General features: G+C 35.2%; 3 protein-coding genes across 3 annotated transcripts in view; all 3 read left to right on the forward strand.

Moving 5' to 3' along the window:
- Nucleotides 1-18,624, forward strand: part of LOC106970341 (olfactory receptor 6C1-like) — a 164,173-nt gene that overhangs the window by 38,070 nt on the left and 107,479 nt on the right. The window lies entirely within an intron of this gene.
- The window catches only part of LOC106970340 (olfactory receptor 6C3-like), a 165,644-nt gene that overhangs the window by 37,956 nt on the left and 109,064 nt on the right, over nt 1-18,624 (forward strand). The window lies entirely within an intron of this gene.
- Nucleotides 6,182-8,990, forward strand: LOC106970355 (olfactory receptor 6C74). The gene has a single exon (XM_015066967.3). It carries the CDS (start codon nt 7,235-7,237, stop codon nt 8,171-8,173), a length of 939 nt encoding a protein of 312 aa, XP_014922453.1. The 5' UTR covers nt 6,182-7,234; the 3' UTR covers nt 8,174-8,990.

Genomic DNA, 18,624 nt, shown 5'->3' on the forward strand with positions numbered 1-18,624 from the left:
CCTTCATGGGATTCTTTGTCTCTGCCCCTTGCTCACTTGTGCCCCCTCCCCCCTCTGTTTCTCAAAAAGCAAAAACCTGAAAAAAGTATTTTCTTTTAAAAAATTTTTTTAAATGTTTTATTTTTGAGACATAGCAAGACAGAGCATGAGCAGGGGAAGGGCAGAGAGAGAGGGAGACACAGAATCTGAAGCAGGCTCCAGGCTCCGAGCTGTCAGCACAGAGCCTGACGTGGTGCTCGAACCCACAAACCACAAGATCATGACCCAAGCCAAAGTCAGATGCCCAACCAAGTGAGCAATCCAGGCGCCCCTGGAAAAAGTATTTTCATATCACATATCTGATAAGGTTCTAGTATTCAGAATACATAAAGAACTATTGCAAATCAGCTGCAACAAAAACACAAAAACAATCACAAATAACCCAATTTTAATATGTGCAAAGGATTCGAACAGACATTTCTCCAAATGGCCAACAACGACATGCAACAATGTTACACATCATTAGTCATTATAAAAATGCAAATTAAAACCACACTGAATTGCACTTCAATTATGGCCATGCTGGGAGGATCCCAGCATGGCCATAATTAAAAAAAGAAAAGAAATTGATATGGAGAAATTGGAAATCCAATACATTGCTAGTGGGAATGTAAAACAGTGTAGGCACTGAGGAAAGTTTGGGAGTCTCATTAAAAAAGATAAACATAAAATTACCATATGATTCAACAATATCATTCCTAGATATTCACCCAAATAACTGAAAACAGGCTTTCAAATTCTTGTATGCTATTGTTTATGGCAGCACTATTCACAATAGCCAAAAGGTGGAAACAACTCAAATGTCCATCTACAGATAAATGGATAAAATGTGATATATATGCATAATGGAATATTATCCAGCTAGAAAAATGAAGTATTAATTCATGCTTAAGTGTGGATGAACGTCAGTATCATGATGCTAAGTGAAAGAAACCACACATAAGAGGTCACATATTGTATGATTCCATATATATGAAATATTTACAGAGTTAGAATAGATCAGTATATGCCAGGGGCTCAGAAAAGAAGGGATGGGAAATGACTATTAAGTGGGTACAGTTTCCTTTTAGGAGAGCAGTGTTTGGAACTTAATATAGGTGGTCGTTGCTGAACAATGTGGGTGGACTAAATGTACTGAACTGCACACTTTAAAATAGTTGACTGGGGCACCCGGGTGCTCAGTTGGTTAAGCATCCAGCTCTTGGTTTCAGCTCAGGTAATGATCTCACAGTTTCACGAGTTTGAGTCCTGTGTTGGGCTCTGCGCTGGCAGCACAGAGCCTATTTGGGATTCTCTCTCTCCCCCTCCCTCTCTGCCTCTCCTCACTTGTGCCATCTCTGTCTCTCTCAAAATAAGCTTTTAAAAAATGATTTAAAAAAAACACTATAGCAATATAAAAACTACAATAAAAATTTTTAGTAAAAAAGTATTAGAGAATCATATCATATAGTTAATGCAAATTTTCTTTTCTGGACTTTATGATTTGAGTAGCTTAATTAAGTTCTGGGGGCGCCTGGGTGGCTTAGTCGGTTGAGCGTCTGACTTCGGCTCAGGTCATGATCTCGCAGTCCGTGAGTTCAGCCCCATGTGGGGCTCTATGCTGACAGCTCAGAGGCTGAAGCCTGCTTCGGATTCTGGTTCTCCCTCTCTCTCTGCCCCTCCCCCACTCATTCTCTCTCTCTCTCTCTCTCTCTCTCTCTCTCTCTCTCTCTGTCAAAAATAAACATTAAAATTTTTTTAAAAAATTTGTGATTGGTTATCCATAATTATGGTATCACATGCTTTCATTGCCCTAAAAATCCTCTGTCTACATCTATTCATCCTTCACCCCTTTCCCTAACCCCTGGCAACCACTGGTCTTTTTACTATTTCCATAATTTTCTTATTCTGTAATGTCATATAGTTGGAATAACAGAGTATGTACTTTTCCAGATTGGCTTCTTTCACTTAGTAATATGCATGTAAGATTCCCCCATATCTTTTCATAGCTTGATGGCTCATTTCTTTTCAACTGGTATTTTTCTCATTTTAAAATACTTTATCCTGAAGTTATTTTCAAATGCTTCCAGAGTTGCATAAGTTTTAATTATTAGTTTTCAGTGTAGATTATTTTATTTGAAAATTGGAAAGAACTATATCAGAAGATTTTTATATAGATGACACCCTGAATTTAATATTTTAAAAATTAACTCATCATTATTCCCTCTCTCCTCCAAATTTCTTCCATGCTCATTCCAGGCTTCCTGTTATGCCACATCTTACTTAGTGACATTGTCTAATTTCTTATTTCATCATGCTCAAAATTTCAGAATAACCATCAATTGCTCTCATATCCAAATAACTCAACTTTTTAATTCTTCATCACATACTTTTTAAATTCTAGTTTGAGGGCTATACCAGATCCTAAATATATAGGGATGAATAATATAACAGACAACTCTCTGCCCCTAAATGGCTTAATTATCTAAGAGAACAGAGATGAGAGAGAGAGAGACAGAAACAGAGAGAGGAGAAAAATACATAAAATAAATATTGATAGAGTTGTAAAGAAAAAATGTTGAGACAATGACTATAAAAAAGGGGAGGGTCTCCTCACAAATGGTTTCCTCTGAAAACGACTGTTTTATGGAGATGATATTTCCAATTGCCTGGAATTTGGAGGCAAAATGAGAGCAGATGTAAGGAGAGAGGTGAAAAAGAGCTTAAAGAATGGAAAGAGAGTCTGTATTACATTGATAACAGCAGATAAGGAAAGAATGGAAGAACATGAAGAAGGGTAGTGAAGAGCTATGCCAAGGAGTCTTACTGGCCACTCATCTACAATTTAATGTGGCTTTGGGACATAATTTTAGCAAAGAAGTAGCATAACTTGAGAAAACATATTTTTATCTTCTCTACAGAAAATAGATTGGATAAGGAAAGGAAGCAAAGATCATTTAGAAGCTTATTAGAGGCTACTATTTAGACCAAGTGGAAGGGAATGGTAGACTGGATTCAGATCTTCGCAGTTGTAGCAGACACTATGTTTAATCACAAAACGTTTCCTACTGGACACACATCAAGACTAGACATCTGGACATTTTGCATTTTGGTATGTCTATATAACTGGGTTATTATCAATGGAAAATAAATGGAAATTATGAGAATTACCTCCAAGTCTAGCAATAAAAACCTCCCCTGTGATGATTTACCAGACTCTCTTCTTCTCTCTATTGTAGATATATGTTGAAGAGGGCAGAGCTTTAAAAGTTAATTTCTGAATGGTGGCATAGAATAGAGTAGGCACATCCCACCCTACAAACATAATCTCTGCCATCTGTGCTGCATATTTGACTTTAAATTTCCAGGAAATAACTTTTCATTGTGTTAAATCTGGCAAAAAAAAAAAAATGACCCAATTCATTGAAAGTAAGAATAGTGGCTAAACCTTGAGAGGGATAATGACCAGAAAAGAATAAAAGGGAGGATTCTGCAGTGCTGGTAACATTCTACTTCTTTATCTGAGTACTGCTTATGTGAGGATGTTAAATCTGTGAAAAGTGACCAAGCTATATAGTATAATAATTACATATTCTGTACATACATTTTTACTTAACTGAAATACCTTTAAAAATCTACTATGTAATATTGCAATGATTTTAAAGTTTATCTGTTATAACAGGATTAGTTTAAGTACTTAGCAGTAGAAATAAAGGTAAAATGAATTGAAATAAAATTTTATGTAGAATCAACCAAATTTCCCGCAGATTGGGTGAAGACACTTAGATAGCTGGTGCAAAGATTAGACTCTTATTGTCTGTCTTGAGACCCTCATTTCCCCTCAATCTAGAGCTCTATGATTTTGATCCTTCCAGGGTAATATACACACTTAATATTTCCTTTGTCAATGATGACATGTCTTGCTTTCAAATCCTAAAACTAATTAAGTCTCTAAATTCAATCTGTCACTCAAGAAGATAGCCTTGAAAGGTTTAATTTAGGTAAGTATAAGCCCCTTATTGAATCAGGATTCAAATTTTTAGTAATCCCCTTAAAGTCTTTTCACAATATGGATTGGGGAGTTTCACTTTTCTTGTGTAGAATGTATATTTGTCATGGATATGTAAGCTGTAAGTTCCAAAAACTCCATATGGCTTACAACATATAGCTGCCTCAAAAAGAAGATTTTGTCTTGTCTTTTAAACTTGAGTTTATGGATTATAGAGTTTTCTCCACTTAATAAGTAAGTCATGTATTTTTAATGTATTTGTACAATGGTCTCCCAGGGAATGTTTCCATCTTTTAAAAATTGTTTCATCAGCTAATCCTCTTGAGATCAATGGCAGAGTACACAAAAATGATTATAGTTCTTGCAATCTTAAAACTACAAAAGAAGCAATAGTGCTTCTCATGGAGGCCAGACACATTTCAAAGTAAACAATGAGACTGAAACATTCCCTTTTTACCACTCCATTCTAAATTTTTTAAAGAGATGTATTTATTTTATATGTAATGCAAAAAATGTGCTTCAAATTTAATATAGAATAAATTGGAGATATGGCTCTTTAAAGAAAATAATGAGAAGAACTGAAATTAGATGAATTTCTTGTTATCATAAAAATCTTAGAGCTCATGTGTCTTGAGTGTGAGGTGCTGGGATTAATGTATTTTGGATGAGAATGTAAGATAAAAGTAGGTTAAAGCAATATAAAAAAATATGATGAATATACAACATTCAGAAATTGCCTCTGTTCTGGGACTCAAATCAAAAGAAGACAATTGGGGATGAAATTGCTACTAACAACAATAAGGTTTGGAAAAAAAAGTATTTTGGTCATATTAACTGCACAAAGTGGACAAAAAAAGTTGATTTATTTGTAAGTCATTGAAATATATAGTATGATGTTAAAACTATTTTTTTTATCAACTCAGTTGAGTTGTCTTAATAAGAAACCTTTGAAACTTCATTTTGTAGGAATCAAGTTTTAAATAGATACCCTTCGTAGGCTTCAACAGAATCTCAGAAATGAATTTTATTAAATGAATGTGTTGTTTTCCTCACGTAATTATAATTATATATGCCTTTAGTATGCAAAGTCAATGTGAATATCATAAAATATGTCACTAGAAAAATGAATTAGTCTTGAATTTGAGAAACTTCATTTTGTTGAATTCAATAGAATTTAAATATTTCATGAACTCCCCAGTTTTCATATCCCAAAGGAGTCTCCTCTCTCTTACCTATAAATTACCTAAGTAGGTACAGAAGTCCCTAGGACTATAAAAATGGTCAGAAATAATGACTATTTTACTGCCATTCAGCAAGTATTTTATTTGGAATTAAAAGAAAAAAAATGATGTAAAGTAATTTACAATAGTTTTTGTTGGGGGGGGGTTGCAATTTTGTAATTTAAATTTAGCCTGGGAATATGCATGTATGATTCACTTCTATCTTTATAATTTGGCACCCTATAGAATTCATCCTCTGCTGATTGACATTTCCCTATGCTTTTGACTTAAATGGCCAGAATGCAGACATTTTTAGAAAAATGATACACTGAGGAGTGTGGGAAAAGAAAGAAAACAAGTAAGAAAGGAATAAATTGAAAGAGGAAAAAAAAGAAACAAATCTTAGTGCATTATAATTATTTATAACCATTGGAAATATTTGTACATTCTCAACCTCTGAACTGGAATATATGAAGTGTAAAAAGTTTATTTTTTTAAGTTTATTTATGTATTTTGAAAAAGAGAAAGTACAGATCAGGGAAGGGCAGAGAGAGAGGGAGACACAGAGAGAATACCAAGCCCATGCAGGGCTTGTACCCACGAACCATGAGATCTTGACCTGAGCTGAAGTCAGATGCCTAACTGACTGAGCCACCCAGGAGCCCTGAAGTATAAAAAGTTTAAAATGCAATGTAACATATGACATGATATTCTTCTTAAGAAATATAGTCATGCTTTACAAAAATTTGGTGATAGACTTTCAATATAATAAACATGAGGATGTAGGCATGGTCTGGAAAAAGATGGAAAAGAAGAAAAAATGAAAAGGTAACATAATTCTATGTAATTTTTTAAGTTTATTTGTTTATTTTGAGAGAGAGAGAGAGAGAGACAGCACAAATGGAGGAGGGGCAGAGAGACAGGGAGAGAGAGAATCCCAAGTAGGCTCTACACTGTCAGTGCAGAGCTCAATGTGGGGGACTCAAATCCACAAAGCAGTGAGATCATGACCTGAGCTCAAACCAAGAGTGGACACTTAACCGACTGAGAATAAGAGAAGAGAAGGGGGACATGAGTAAGAAAGAAGTGAAGAGTCTACTGCGACAACAGGGGAAGCCATGCAGAGCAAGGACACTAAAAGGAACTAGTAGGCAGGGGTAGATAAAATTTTTGTATGGCTTGTTTTCTAGAACCCTTTTCTGTTACTGCAAAAACTAAATAAGGCATGCTACATAAATAATACAATCATCATTCATGAGGATACACTTCCTGTCTGCTTGGTTTCATATCACAGAAAGGAGAATAAACAGGGCTGGTGAGATGAAAGTAAATCCAAAGGAAAAAGGAGAAAGCAGACCTAAAGTGGTCATGAGGATTTCAATCTTCAAGAGTTTGCAAAAGTTTGGTGAAAGTACTGAGTCCCCACTGTATATGGGCCTCAGATGTTTAGGTCAAGTTTACATTTCTTAAAAGGCGAAGAGTCCTCAGCTGAAATCTGACTTACAGAATACTATCATAAGGAGTAATAAATAGAGAAAAGAGACACGATTAGCAAAGAAGAATGAGCCAGCTGATGGTGTAAAATAATGTAAATGTAAACTAAATAGATTGGAAAAAATTGCAACTATAGAAGATGCAAGTCAAAATATTATGACAGTTTTTCTGTTTCTTTCTTTGTTTCTATTTTAATATGACTTTGTAAATGCCATATATTATCCTTTTGGAATGCCTGAATTTATGACACTTGAGAAAAGAAACTCAGAGAGTTGCACTGAGTTAGTGAAATTCTGAGTACAAATTATATGAGCGAATTTTTAGAGGCTGTTACTGTTGACCAGTAGAATATCGAAGGAGTTTAGGTGTCAGTAGCAACATGTATATGGATGATCTCAAGATAATAGGTATCTCATACAGCCTTATCCCCTTTAATTCTCATTTTTTTTTCTTATTCCTTATTTTATTATTATTTCATTGGTAGAAGTCAGCCATGAGAAACCACACCACGGTAACAACCTTCATTCTTCTTGGACTGACTGATAGCCCACAATTACAAGTGGTTATTTTTCTTCTCCTTTTTTTCACCTACATGTTGAGTGTCACTGGGAATCTAACCATAATCACCCTCACCCTGTTGGATTCTCATCTAAAGATACCCATGTACTTCTTCCTCCGAAGCTTTTCATTTTTAGAAATGTTATTCACAACTGTCTGCATCCCCAAATTTCTTGTCAGCATGGCAACAGGTGACAAGACCATTTCTTACAACAGTTGCGCAACACAGCTGTTTTTTACTACTGTCTTGGGTGCAATCGAATTTTTTCTTCTGGTTGCCATGTCTTATGACCGCTATGTAGCCATCTGCAAACCCTTGCATTACACCACCATCATGAGTGACAGAGTCTGCAACTTGTTGGTCTTTGCTTCATGGTTGGCCGGTTTTATAGTAATTGTCCCACCACTCCTTGTGGGTCTCCAGCTAGACTTCTGTGCAGCCAACACTGTAAATCATTTCTTCTGTGATTTTACTCCTATATTACAGCTCTCTTGCACAGACACAGCTGTAATAGAATTAATGGCATTTCTCTCAGCCATTTTGACACTCCTGGTTACACTGGTATTAGTGATTCTCTCCTATGCAAACATCATCAGGACTATTCTGAAGATACCTTCTTCTCAACAGAGGAAGAAAGCCTTTTCTACATGTTCTTCTCACATGGTGGTTGTGTCCATTTCTTATGGCAGCTGCATCTTCATGTATGTGAAGCCTTCTACAAAGGAGAGAGTGTCTTTAAATAAAGGGATAGCCTTGCTCAGTACTTCTGTTGCCCCCGTGTTGAATCCCTTCATTTATACACTGAGAAACAAACAAGTGCAAGATGCTTTTAGGCACATGCTCAAAAAGATTAAGATTTTCTCAAGTAAGTGAACCATTTTAGTGATATTACTGAGGTTATGAGTAAAATAAAGCAAGAAGGGTAGAGTGTTTCACAGAGCTCTTCAAAGTTTGTATTCAAATAATACTGTTTTTCTTGACATAATTTTCATAGTGGCCTGCCTAACTTCCAAAGCCTAATTCTTTCCCTTATCTGTCCCTTATTTGGACCAAAATTATTTGCCTTTTTATTTGGTGCTTTTATCTATTTCCTTTTAAAATTCTCTCAGAGGAAGACAAAGTTAGACTTTAATTTTTCCATGTTCCTTTCTGCTCTTCTGGAATTCAGAGATTCAATTTTACATATATTCTATATAGAGTTAATTCACTACCTAGATTTCTAAAACTTAGCTGAAAAGCACATATTTCTAGAAACCCACAAATTATCACTGACTCAAAGGAAAATAAAAAATGGTAATTGACCTATAACTATTAAATAGATTGAATCACTAATCATATGTCCTTAAATAATGTGGATTTTGTTTGTTTGTTTGTTTCTGTAAATAGAGGTCATGGCAATCATTTCAAACAATTTATAAATTGCTTTTGCTTATTATTATTACTCTCTATCATATATTGTCGGTAAATAACAAAACACAAACAAAAATACTTGAATTTCACAGTATATGTATATTTATTTGTTTATAAATTATACAATTACAGTATAGAATATTTAAACACCTTAATACAAAAATAGAAATTAAGCAAGGAAATTAGGCAAAAGAATTAATATATTTTATAATATAACTATTATATAAATTAATTTTAATATTAATGGTACAACTATTAGATTCAATTTGATAAAACACATATTATTGTATTTGCAAATATCAGTTTAGTTATGTGATAAATTATCTGAAAGTCTTATTCCAAGCCTATCTGATCTTGGTACTTATCTAGAAGGACCATCATAGTTCAAAATTGATGCCTTACAATGCATACTGATCACATCGAAAGAAGTAAAAATCAAAATAAGATAAAAACAGAGAAGAAGGAAATCCATAACAGACTCTTAAATACAGAGAATAAATGGAGGGTTGCTGGAGGGGTGCTGGATGGGGGGGAAAGGGCTAAATGGGTGAGGGGCATCAAGGAAGGCACTTGTTAGGATGAGCACTGGCTGTTATATGCAAGTGATGAACCACTAAATTCTACTTCTGAAACCATTATTACATTATATGTTAACTAACTTGGATGTAAATAAAATTTTTTTAAAAAGAAAAAAAAGATTTAGATTGGAAAAAAAAGAAGTGAAAATCACAATAATTATTCTTTTGTCCTACTTGAATTTTTGACATTGAGTTACTACATTTCTGACTTGTCTAATGTTAATCTGCCTAAACTTTTATTTTTATACAAATATTTTTTACAGTGCAGAGAAAGTCTTTATTTGGAATATTTTAATAGAGATTAAAATAATTCTAAGTTTTCCAATGGGTGGATGAGCATTTTCATAATTAATCAGCTTATATACTCTTCAGTAACAATAACCATGGCAAAAATTTCAAGCAATCTCTAAATTTCTTTAGCTTATTACACCTTTCTTTTGAAAACTGGTTACTTTTTCATTACTATTAAAATACCACATATTTTGGAACAAAATGGTAGGGAAATATCTTCATGAAAGCATACTATTAATGGGTATTTGTTGGGTATTGATGGGCATTTGAAAAGAGAAAATTGGAATATGTCTGTTTGTAAAATAAAATTGTGTATTTCTCTTAACTGTGTATTTAAAAAATACTTTGCCTGAGAAATTCTGATTCTCTGATACAGTTTTGAAAAAGATATCTTAACATATCATTACAAGCTTCCTTCTTTCTCTTATCCCCACTCCCTCACCTCCTCCTCCTTACTCCTCTGATCCTTTGAACGTAAAAAAAATATTCTTAGATGAAAGGCTATGCAAAAACAGCCCTGTCCTGCAGATTATGGTTCTTCACTTGCCCAAGGTCAAAATTATGGCAAAAGGCCAGAGATGGCCCTAAAGCCTTATTTCAAGGTGATGAAACCTACCTGTTATGTTCCATTAGTCCACAAAATTCAATAATTCAGTATTTAGTGCCAAGATTGTTTTAATTTAAACCAGTAAGTGGGCCATAACTTAAATGCAGTTGCAATTGATGTTACCACCTAATTCAACCTATGAATTTACTGTCACCCTCTGAAATTCATCTGTGATAAGACAGCTAAACATTTTAATTAAATGGCTATATGGAATGGATCACCATTCCTGTATCATTTTTTAAAGTATTAGATGGTAACACCAAGTACTGCAGTTTTGCCAGGGAAAGAAGCTTTAGATTTATTATTTTTTAATGAGGGGGAACTCCATGGTTTTCTACTTGGCCTTGAGTATATATATTTTAACAATATATTCAGGATGATTTTTCACATGCAGTAGAATCACTTCCCACACCCCTATTATCTTCCACTCTAATAAGTGTATACCCTGACATTCTATCATCATTATAATTAAGATTAACTCAGAGATGAGGTCAAACAATACCTGAAAGTTCTAGGTTTTACCCTCTTCAGTGCACAGTTTTCCTGGCAAAGGAATATATATCCATTCAGGAAAACTAGAGGGAGAATTTAGATATTAATATCAATGCATGACTCTTCCTCACAGATAACTTCCTTCATGGGTTCTGGCTCCGTGAACTCACTAAAGTCTTTAATTGGATAAGGATCTCTAACTCCTTATGATGCCTGGATCATCCCTTCTTTCACCTAACCAACAGTTCTTTTAATTATATAGGTCATATAGGAATTTAGTGGATTGTCTATTTATTTTAGTCTTGGGGCAGCATGATGTTTTATTCAATTTACTACTAAAGCGTATCATGCAATTTTGATAACCACTCTAACCCTACCAACTAGTAAGTAACCAAAACCATCTTGCTAAGGGCTATAATATGGTCTCTGCCCTTCCATGGTCCCATCATTTCCAGTGAAGTGAGGAAGCTCATTTTAATGAAATTATCTCCACTTTCATTTCAGACCAGCAGTTACAATACTTTTCAATGCTGCTCATACCCCCTTGTACCTTGTACAAAGAATTTTCCTCTAGATCTTCACCAGTTACATAGTTAAGGGACATGTAGGCAGATTGCACATGATAAAACTATTCCATATTGTTGTCATTCTACAACTTTGGATCTTTCTTATATTTCAACTTTAATCAGGATAAATCATTCACAAATCCAAGTTGTTATCTAATTGAGCAAAAGATTATATTCATTATCAGAAGCTTGAACTCTTCCACTAAATCCACAAACACTACTCAGACCTCACCCTTACCCATTATGTGCTGGTAAACTAGCTTTCTGAAAGTAAAAGCCTAATAAATAGGAAAAAAATCCACAATTAAAAATATATCAATAAATTAACTTTGGTATATAATTATTTTTACTTTATCTCTGATATATCACCCTTAGAATCCATTCTCCATTCTCCACATTTATTTTCTCAGACTTTTGATGATGTAAATTGATAAGTTATTGCTATGGTCTTAATATGTACCCCAAAATTCATATGTTGAAACCCAAATCCTGAAAGATAATAGTATGAGAAGAAAGGGCCTTTGGGAGGTGTGTAGGTCATGAATAAGATTAGTGCTGCTGTAGAAAGAACCCCAGAGAACTCTGTACCCCTCTTTCCACCATGTGAGGCTGCAATGAGAAAACAGCAACCTGGAAGAGAGCCCTTATCTGACCACACTGATCTCAGACCTCCATGCTCCAGAACTGTGTGAAATACATTTCATTGTATACAAGACACACAGTCTTCTGATATTTTATTATAGTAGGCCAAATGGACTAAAACAATTACTATAATATTTTTTGATACATAAGTCTTCTCCTTTGAGGTTTGAATGTTAACCTCTCTAACATGCTAGGTATGACTTTTTTAACACAGAGATGATGAATTTTGGTAGATAGGGATCAAAAGGACACCTGGATTCACTCTAAAGTTACCTATCATCTCTCTGGTCATTAGGATTTTATTTTATTTTTTTCTGCTCATTTGTTTTTTATTTTCTAATAATTAAAAAAGTGTTTTTAGAAGTTTAGCATAAAAGTGGATGAAATTAAAACTGTATAGTTTGATGATTATTCTAAAAAGACTCAGGTAACAGCTGAACAAAGCTTAAAAAATAAAAATAAGTAATCAAACAAAGATCAAGGTATAAGGCATTACTAACACACTGTAGGAAACAAATATTATATTCTAATACCTATAGATTATTTCTGACTGCACAGGAATGTTATGAATATGGAATAAGCAGTATGAGTTGGGCCTCTTCTGCCTAACATGATGTCTGTGGAATCTCTACAAGCTGTTGTATCTTGCATGATTTTGGTCATCTTCATTGCTTTATGACATTGCATTAAGTGACTATCCCAAATGTGAACTGGCATATGAATTGTTTAAGTGTACGAATTTCATGAAGAGTATTGTTATGGACATTTTTTGTATATTGTATATTTTTTATTTAGATATCGTTTCTCCTTGGGTTAGTTTTGGTGATTTGTGTTTTTCAAGAATTTGTCCTTTTTCATTTAAATATTCAGATATATTGGCATTTAGATCGCATTTTCATTCTCAAATCCCAGTGTTCATTGCTTGGACCTGGTCTAGTCTTCATCTTCACTCATTCTCATATGGTAATAATCCCCAAATTCCTTCTGTAGCCTAGAACTCCTCTTTGCATAAAATAAATACCTGCTTATTCTAAATCTCTACTTGGACGTCTAAGAATCTCAGACTTAACAAGCTCTGAATTTAAACTCTATTTCCCCCGATTTTTTTTTTCTTTCTCAGATGTCATCTCAGCAAACAGCAACTTTCTTTCAGTTGTTCAGGCTAAAACCTTGAGATCATCTTTTTTTTTTTTTCTTTTTTTCTTGTTTCCCCTCATACCTCTTAGCAATCTCTTGGCAAATTCCGTTGACTACTTTCAGAAAACAACCTCTACTTCCTCTTCCATTGCAGCCACTCTGACCCAAGTCAAAGTCCCTTTTTGCTGTGATGATTGTGATAGCCCTTTGGTAACTTCCTCCTTCTCCACCTCCTCTTCCTCTCTCTTCCCTCTTCCGTTTTCTTCTTCACCTTCTCCTGTTTTTCCTCTTCTCTTCCCTACTTTCTGTACCTTCTCCTTCACCTCTTTCCATTTCCCCCCCTCTCTCACATCATGTATTTCAGCCTTCTACCCAAAACCCTTCAAAAACCCTCATCTGAATCATTTTAAGAGAAAAAAGCCTTAAAGTGGTCCACATTACATATATGTATTTATATATGTATTACATATATGATTTCCAGGCTTTTTTTTATTACATTAGCCTCATCTTTTCTAATTATTCTTTCTTACTATTCCGCAAAAGACAGAACATGTACCTTAGAATCGTTTTCACTTGATTTTCCTTTGCTCAAAATATTTTTTTGATCCACATGAAACAAATATTCCTCCATGAATTTCTGTATTGTATTTAAATCATAATCCCACACCAGACACACCATAGTTCCTTCTCTGATTTTCTTTTCTTATTATCTACATGGCATATTTTATTTTACTTATTTTTATTTTATTTCCAATATATGAAGTTTATTGTCAAATTGGTTTCCATACAACACCCAGTGCTCATCCCAACAGGTGCCCTCCTCAATACCCATCACCCACCCTCCCCTCCCTCCCACCCCCCATCAACCCTCAGTTTGTTCTCAGTTTTTAAGAGTCTCTTATGCTTTGGCCCTCTTCCACTCTAACCTCTTTTTTTTTTTTCCTTCCCCTCCCCCGTGGGTTTCTGTTAAGTTTCTCAGGATCCACATAAGAGTGAAAACATATGATGTCTGTCTTTCTCTGTATGGCTTATTTCACTTCGCATAACACTCTCCAGTTCCATCCATGTTGCTACAAAGGGCCATATTTCATTCTTTCTCATTGCCACATAGTACTCCATTGTGTATATAAACCACAATTTCTTTATCCATTCATCAGTTGATGGACATTTAGGCTCTTTCTATAATTTGGCTATTGTTGAGAGTGCTGCTATAAACATTGGGGTACAAGTGCCCCTTATGCATCAGTACTCCTGTATCCCTTGGGTAAATTCCTAGCAGTGCTATTGCTGGGTCATAGGGTAGGTCTATTTTTAATTTTTTGAGGAACCTCCACACTGTTTTCCAGAGTGGCTGCACCAATTTGCATTCCCACCAACAGTGCAAGAGGGTTCCCGTTTCTCCACATCCTCGCCAGCATCTATAGTCTCCTGATTTGTTCATTTTGGCCACTCTGACTGGCGTGAGGTGATATCTGAGTGTGGTTTTGATTTCTATTTCCCTGATAAGGAGCGACGCTGAACATCTTTTCATGTGCCTGTTGGCCATCCGGATGTCTTCTTTAGAGAAGTGTCTATTCATGATTTCTGCCCATTTCTTCACTGGATTATTTGTTTTTCGGGTGTGGAGTTTGGTGAGCTCTTTATAGATTTTGGGTACTAGCCCTTTGTCCGATATGTCATTTGCAAATATCTTTTCCCATTCCATCGGTTGCCTTTTAGTTTTGTTGTTTCCTTTGCTGTGCAGAAGCTTTTTATCTTCATAAGGTCCCAGTAGTTCATTTTTGCTTTTAATTCCCTTGCCTTTGGGGATGTGTCGAGTAAGAGATTGCTACGGCTGAGGTCAGAGAGGTCTTTTCCTGCTTTCTCCTCTAAGGTTTTGATGGTTTCCTGTCTCACATTCAGGTCCTTTATCCATTTTGAGTTTATTTTTGTGAATGGTGTGAGAAAGTGGTCTAGTTTCAACCTTCTGCATGTTGCTGTCCAGTTCTCCCAGCACCATTTGTTAAAGAGACTGTCTTTTTTCCATTGGATAGTCTTTCCTGCTTTGTCAAAGATTAGTTGGCCATACTTTTGTGGGTCTAGTTTTGGGGTTTGTATGCTATTCCATTGGTCTGTGTATCTGTTTTTGTGCCAATACCATGGTGTCTGGATGATTACAGCTTTGTAGTAGAGGCTAAAGTCTGGGATTGTGATGCCTCCCGCTGTGGTCTTCTTCTTCAAAATTACTTTGGCTATTCGGGGCCTTTTGTGGTTCCATATGAATTTTAGGATTGCTTGTTCTACTTTCGAGAAGAATGTTGGTGCAATTTTGATTTGGATTGCACTGAATGTGTAGATAGCTTTGGGTAGTACTGACATTTTGACAATATTGTTCCAATCCATGAGCACATAATGTTTTTCCATTTCTTTATGTCTTCTTCAATTTCCTTCATAAGCTTTCTATAGTTTTCAGCATACAGATCTTGAACATCTTTGGTTAGATCTATTCCTAGGTATTTTATGCTTCTTGGTGCAATTGTGAATGGGATCAGTTTCTTTATTTGTCTTTCTGTTGCTTCATTGTTAGTGTATAAGAATGCAACTGATTTCTGTACATTGATTTTGTATCCTGCAACTTTGCTAAATTCATGTATCAGTTCTAGCAGACTTCTGGTGGAGTCTATTGGGTTTTCCATGTATAATATCATGTCATCTGCAAAAAGTGAAAGCTTGATTTCATCTTTGCCAATTTTGATGCCTTTGATTTCCTTTTGTTGTCTGATTGCTGATGCTAGGACTTCCAACACTATGTTAAACAACAGCGGTGAGAGTGGACATCCCTGTCGTGTTCCTGATCTCAGGGAAAAAGCTCTCAGTTTTTCCCCATTGAGGATGAGGTTAGCTGTGGGCTTTTCATAAATGGCTTTATGATGTTTAAGTATGTTCCTTCTATCCCGAATTTCTTGAGGGTTTTTATTAAGAAACGTTGCTGGATTTTGTCAAAGGCCTTTTCTGCATCGATTGACAGGATCATATGGCTCTTATCTTTTCTTTTATTAACGTGATGTATCACATTGATTGATTTGTGAATGTTCAACCAGCCCTGCATCCCAGGAATGAATCCCACTTGATCATGGTGAATAATTCTTTTTATATGCTGTTGAATTCGATTTGCTAGTATCTTATTGAGAATTTTTGCATCCATATTCATCAGGGATATTGGCCTGTAGTTCTCTTTTTTTACTGGGTCTCTGGTTTAGGAATCAAAGTAATACTGGCTTCATAGAATGAGTCTGGAAGTTTTCCTTCCCTTTCTATTTCTTGGAATAGCTTGAGAAGGATAGGTATTATCTCTGCTTTAAACGTCTGGTAGAACTCCCCTGGGAAGCCATCTGGTCCTGGACTCTTATTTGTTGGGAGATTTTTGATGACTGATTCAATTCTGCGCTGGTTATGGGTCTGTTCAAGCTTTCTATTTCCTCCTGATTGAGTTGTGGAAGCATGTGGGTGTTTAGGAATTTGTCCATTTCTTCCAGGTTGTCCAGTTTGTTGGCATATAATTTTTCATAGCATTCCCTGATAATTGCTTGTATCTCTGAGGGATTGGTTGTAATAATTCCATTTTCATTAATGATTTTGTCTATTTGGGTCATTTCCCTTTTCTTTTTGAGAAGGCTGGCTAGAGGTTTATCAATTTTGTTTATTTTTTCAAAAAACCAACTCTTGGTTTCGTTGATCTGCTCTACAGTTTTTTTAGATTCTATATTGTTTATTTCTGCTCTGATCTTTATTATTTCTCTTCTTCTGCTGGGTTTGGGGTGTCTTTGCTCTTCTGCTTCTATTTCCTTTAGGTGTGCTGTTAGATTTTGTATTTGGGATTTTTCTTGTTTCTTGAGATAGGCCTGGATTGCAATGTATTTTCCTCTCAGGACTGCCTTCGCTGCATCCCAAAGCGTTTGGATGCTTGTATTTTCATTTTCATTTGTTTCCATATATTTTTTATTTCTTTTCTAATTGCCTGGTTGACCCATTCATTCTTTATTAGGGTGTTCTTTAACCTCCATGCTTTTGGAGGTTTTCCAGACTTTTTCCTGTGGTTGATTTCAAGCTTCATAGCATTGTGGTCTGAAAGTATGCATGGTATGATTTCAATTCTTGTATACTTATGAAGGGCTCTTTTGTGACCCAGTATGTGATCTATCTTGGAGAATGTTCCATGTGCACTCGAGAAGAAAGTATATTCTGTTGCTTTGGGATGCAGAGTTCTAAATATATATCTCAAGTCCATCTGATCCAATGTATCATTCAAGGCCCTTGTTTCTTTATTCTGGTCATTAGGATTTTAAATAAAGCAGTATTGATGTTATATATAGGACACAATGGGGTAAGAAGAGGATAGCTTTTGCTGGCAGTGAATTGTAATGTGATTTTTATTTAGGAAAAAATAGAAATATATCAAATATCCCAATATATACATTCTGATTTTCTCCAAACCCTGTACCATTATTTCCAATCTATGAGCTTTCACAAATAAGATCTGGTAAGGATGCAATTTCAACTGATGTTGTTATTTAACACACTACAAAATCAGAGCCTACCTTTGATGATAATGCTTAATTGTATATTTGAAAGTTGCTAAGAGTCTAAATCTTAAAAGGCCTCATCACAAGAAAATAAATGCAACTATGCATGGTGACAGATGGTAACTAGACTTATTGTGATGGTGATTATGCAGTGTATATAAATATCAAGTCATTTTGTTATATACTTGAAACCAATATAATATGATATGACAATTATACCTCAATTGAAAAAAGAGATCAGAGCCTACCTTTGTTTACAGCAATACCTAACATAAGGCTATAAGAGGTAATAAATTTCTTCAGAGAAGTCATGGGAACTCCATGGTTTTCTGACTATAAATCAAGCTAAGAATTTAAAGCCACAAATTTGTCATTTTCTTTCTTTAGATCCTTGATATGGTTAGAAATAACCATCCTGCCTCATAGCACTATAGTGACTATATATCTATCACATTTATCATATTGCTATCATCTCCATTTAGTTTGGAAAAGGTTATCCTTTAATGTAAATTTCTTCCTAAGTGATAATCTAAGTAACTCTGTCAATACTTGATGCCATGGATTCCTGATGTCTTATTATGGTCAGAGCCCTATCTTCAAACACTTCAAGGTCAGAAAACTACTTCAAAAAAAAAACCCTCCTTAAGCGTATATTTCATGCAACCCCTTGTGCTTTCATGACTACTGAGTGCCAATTTTCCATGGACTTGCTACATACATATCTTGTATTAGCTCTTGCTCTAGATTATTTTTACAACTGTTTTATAGCATCCAGCCATGGAGATAGAGATTATATCTCCCTCTAGGCAAGAAGGCAGACTTTTTTCCTGACCAGGATTAGAAAGATCATGCCTCTGCATATGGCAATATTGGCCAGGCTTGGTAGCAGCCTCTTTAAATACTGTGATTTTTTTCCAAGCTCAGAGTTTCTCAGCTCTGACACACACCTATTGTATGTTAAGCGTCCATGTGCATCCTCTCTGCATTGCTCTGTGTGGGGACTGGGAGGCAAGGGGAACTGTTGCAAACATGAAGTCTA

Source organism: Acinonyx jubatus, chromosome B4, assembly GCF_027475565.1.
Source record: "Acinonyx jubatus isolate Ajub_Pintada_27869175 chromosome B4, VMU_Ajub_asm_v1.0, whole genome shotgun sequence".
NCBI lineage: Eukaryota > Metazoa > Chordata > Mammalia > Carnivora > Felidae > Acinonyx > Acinonyx jubatus.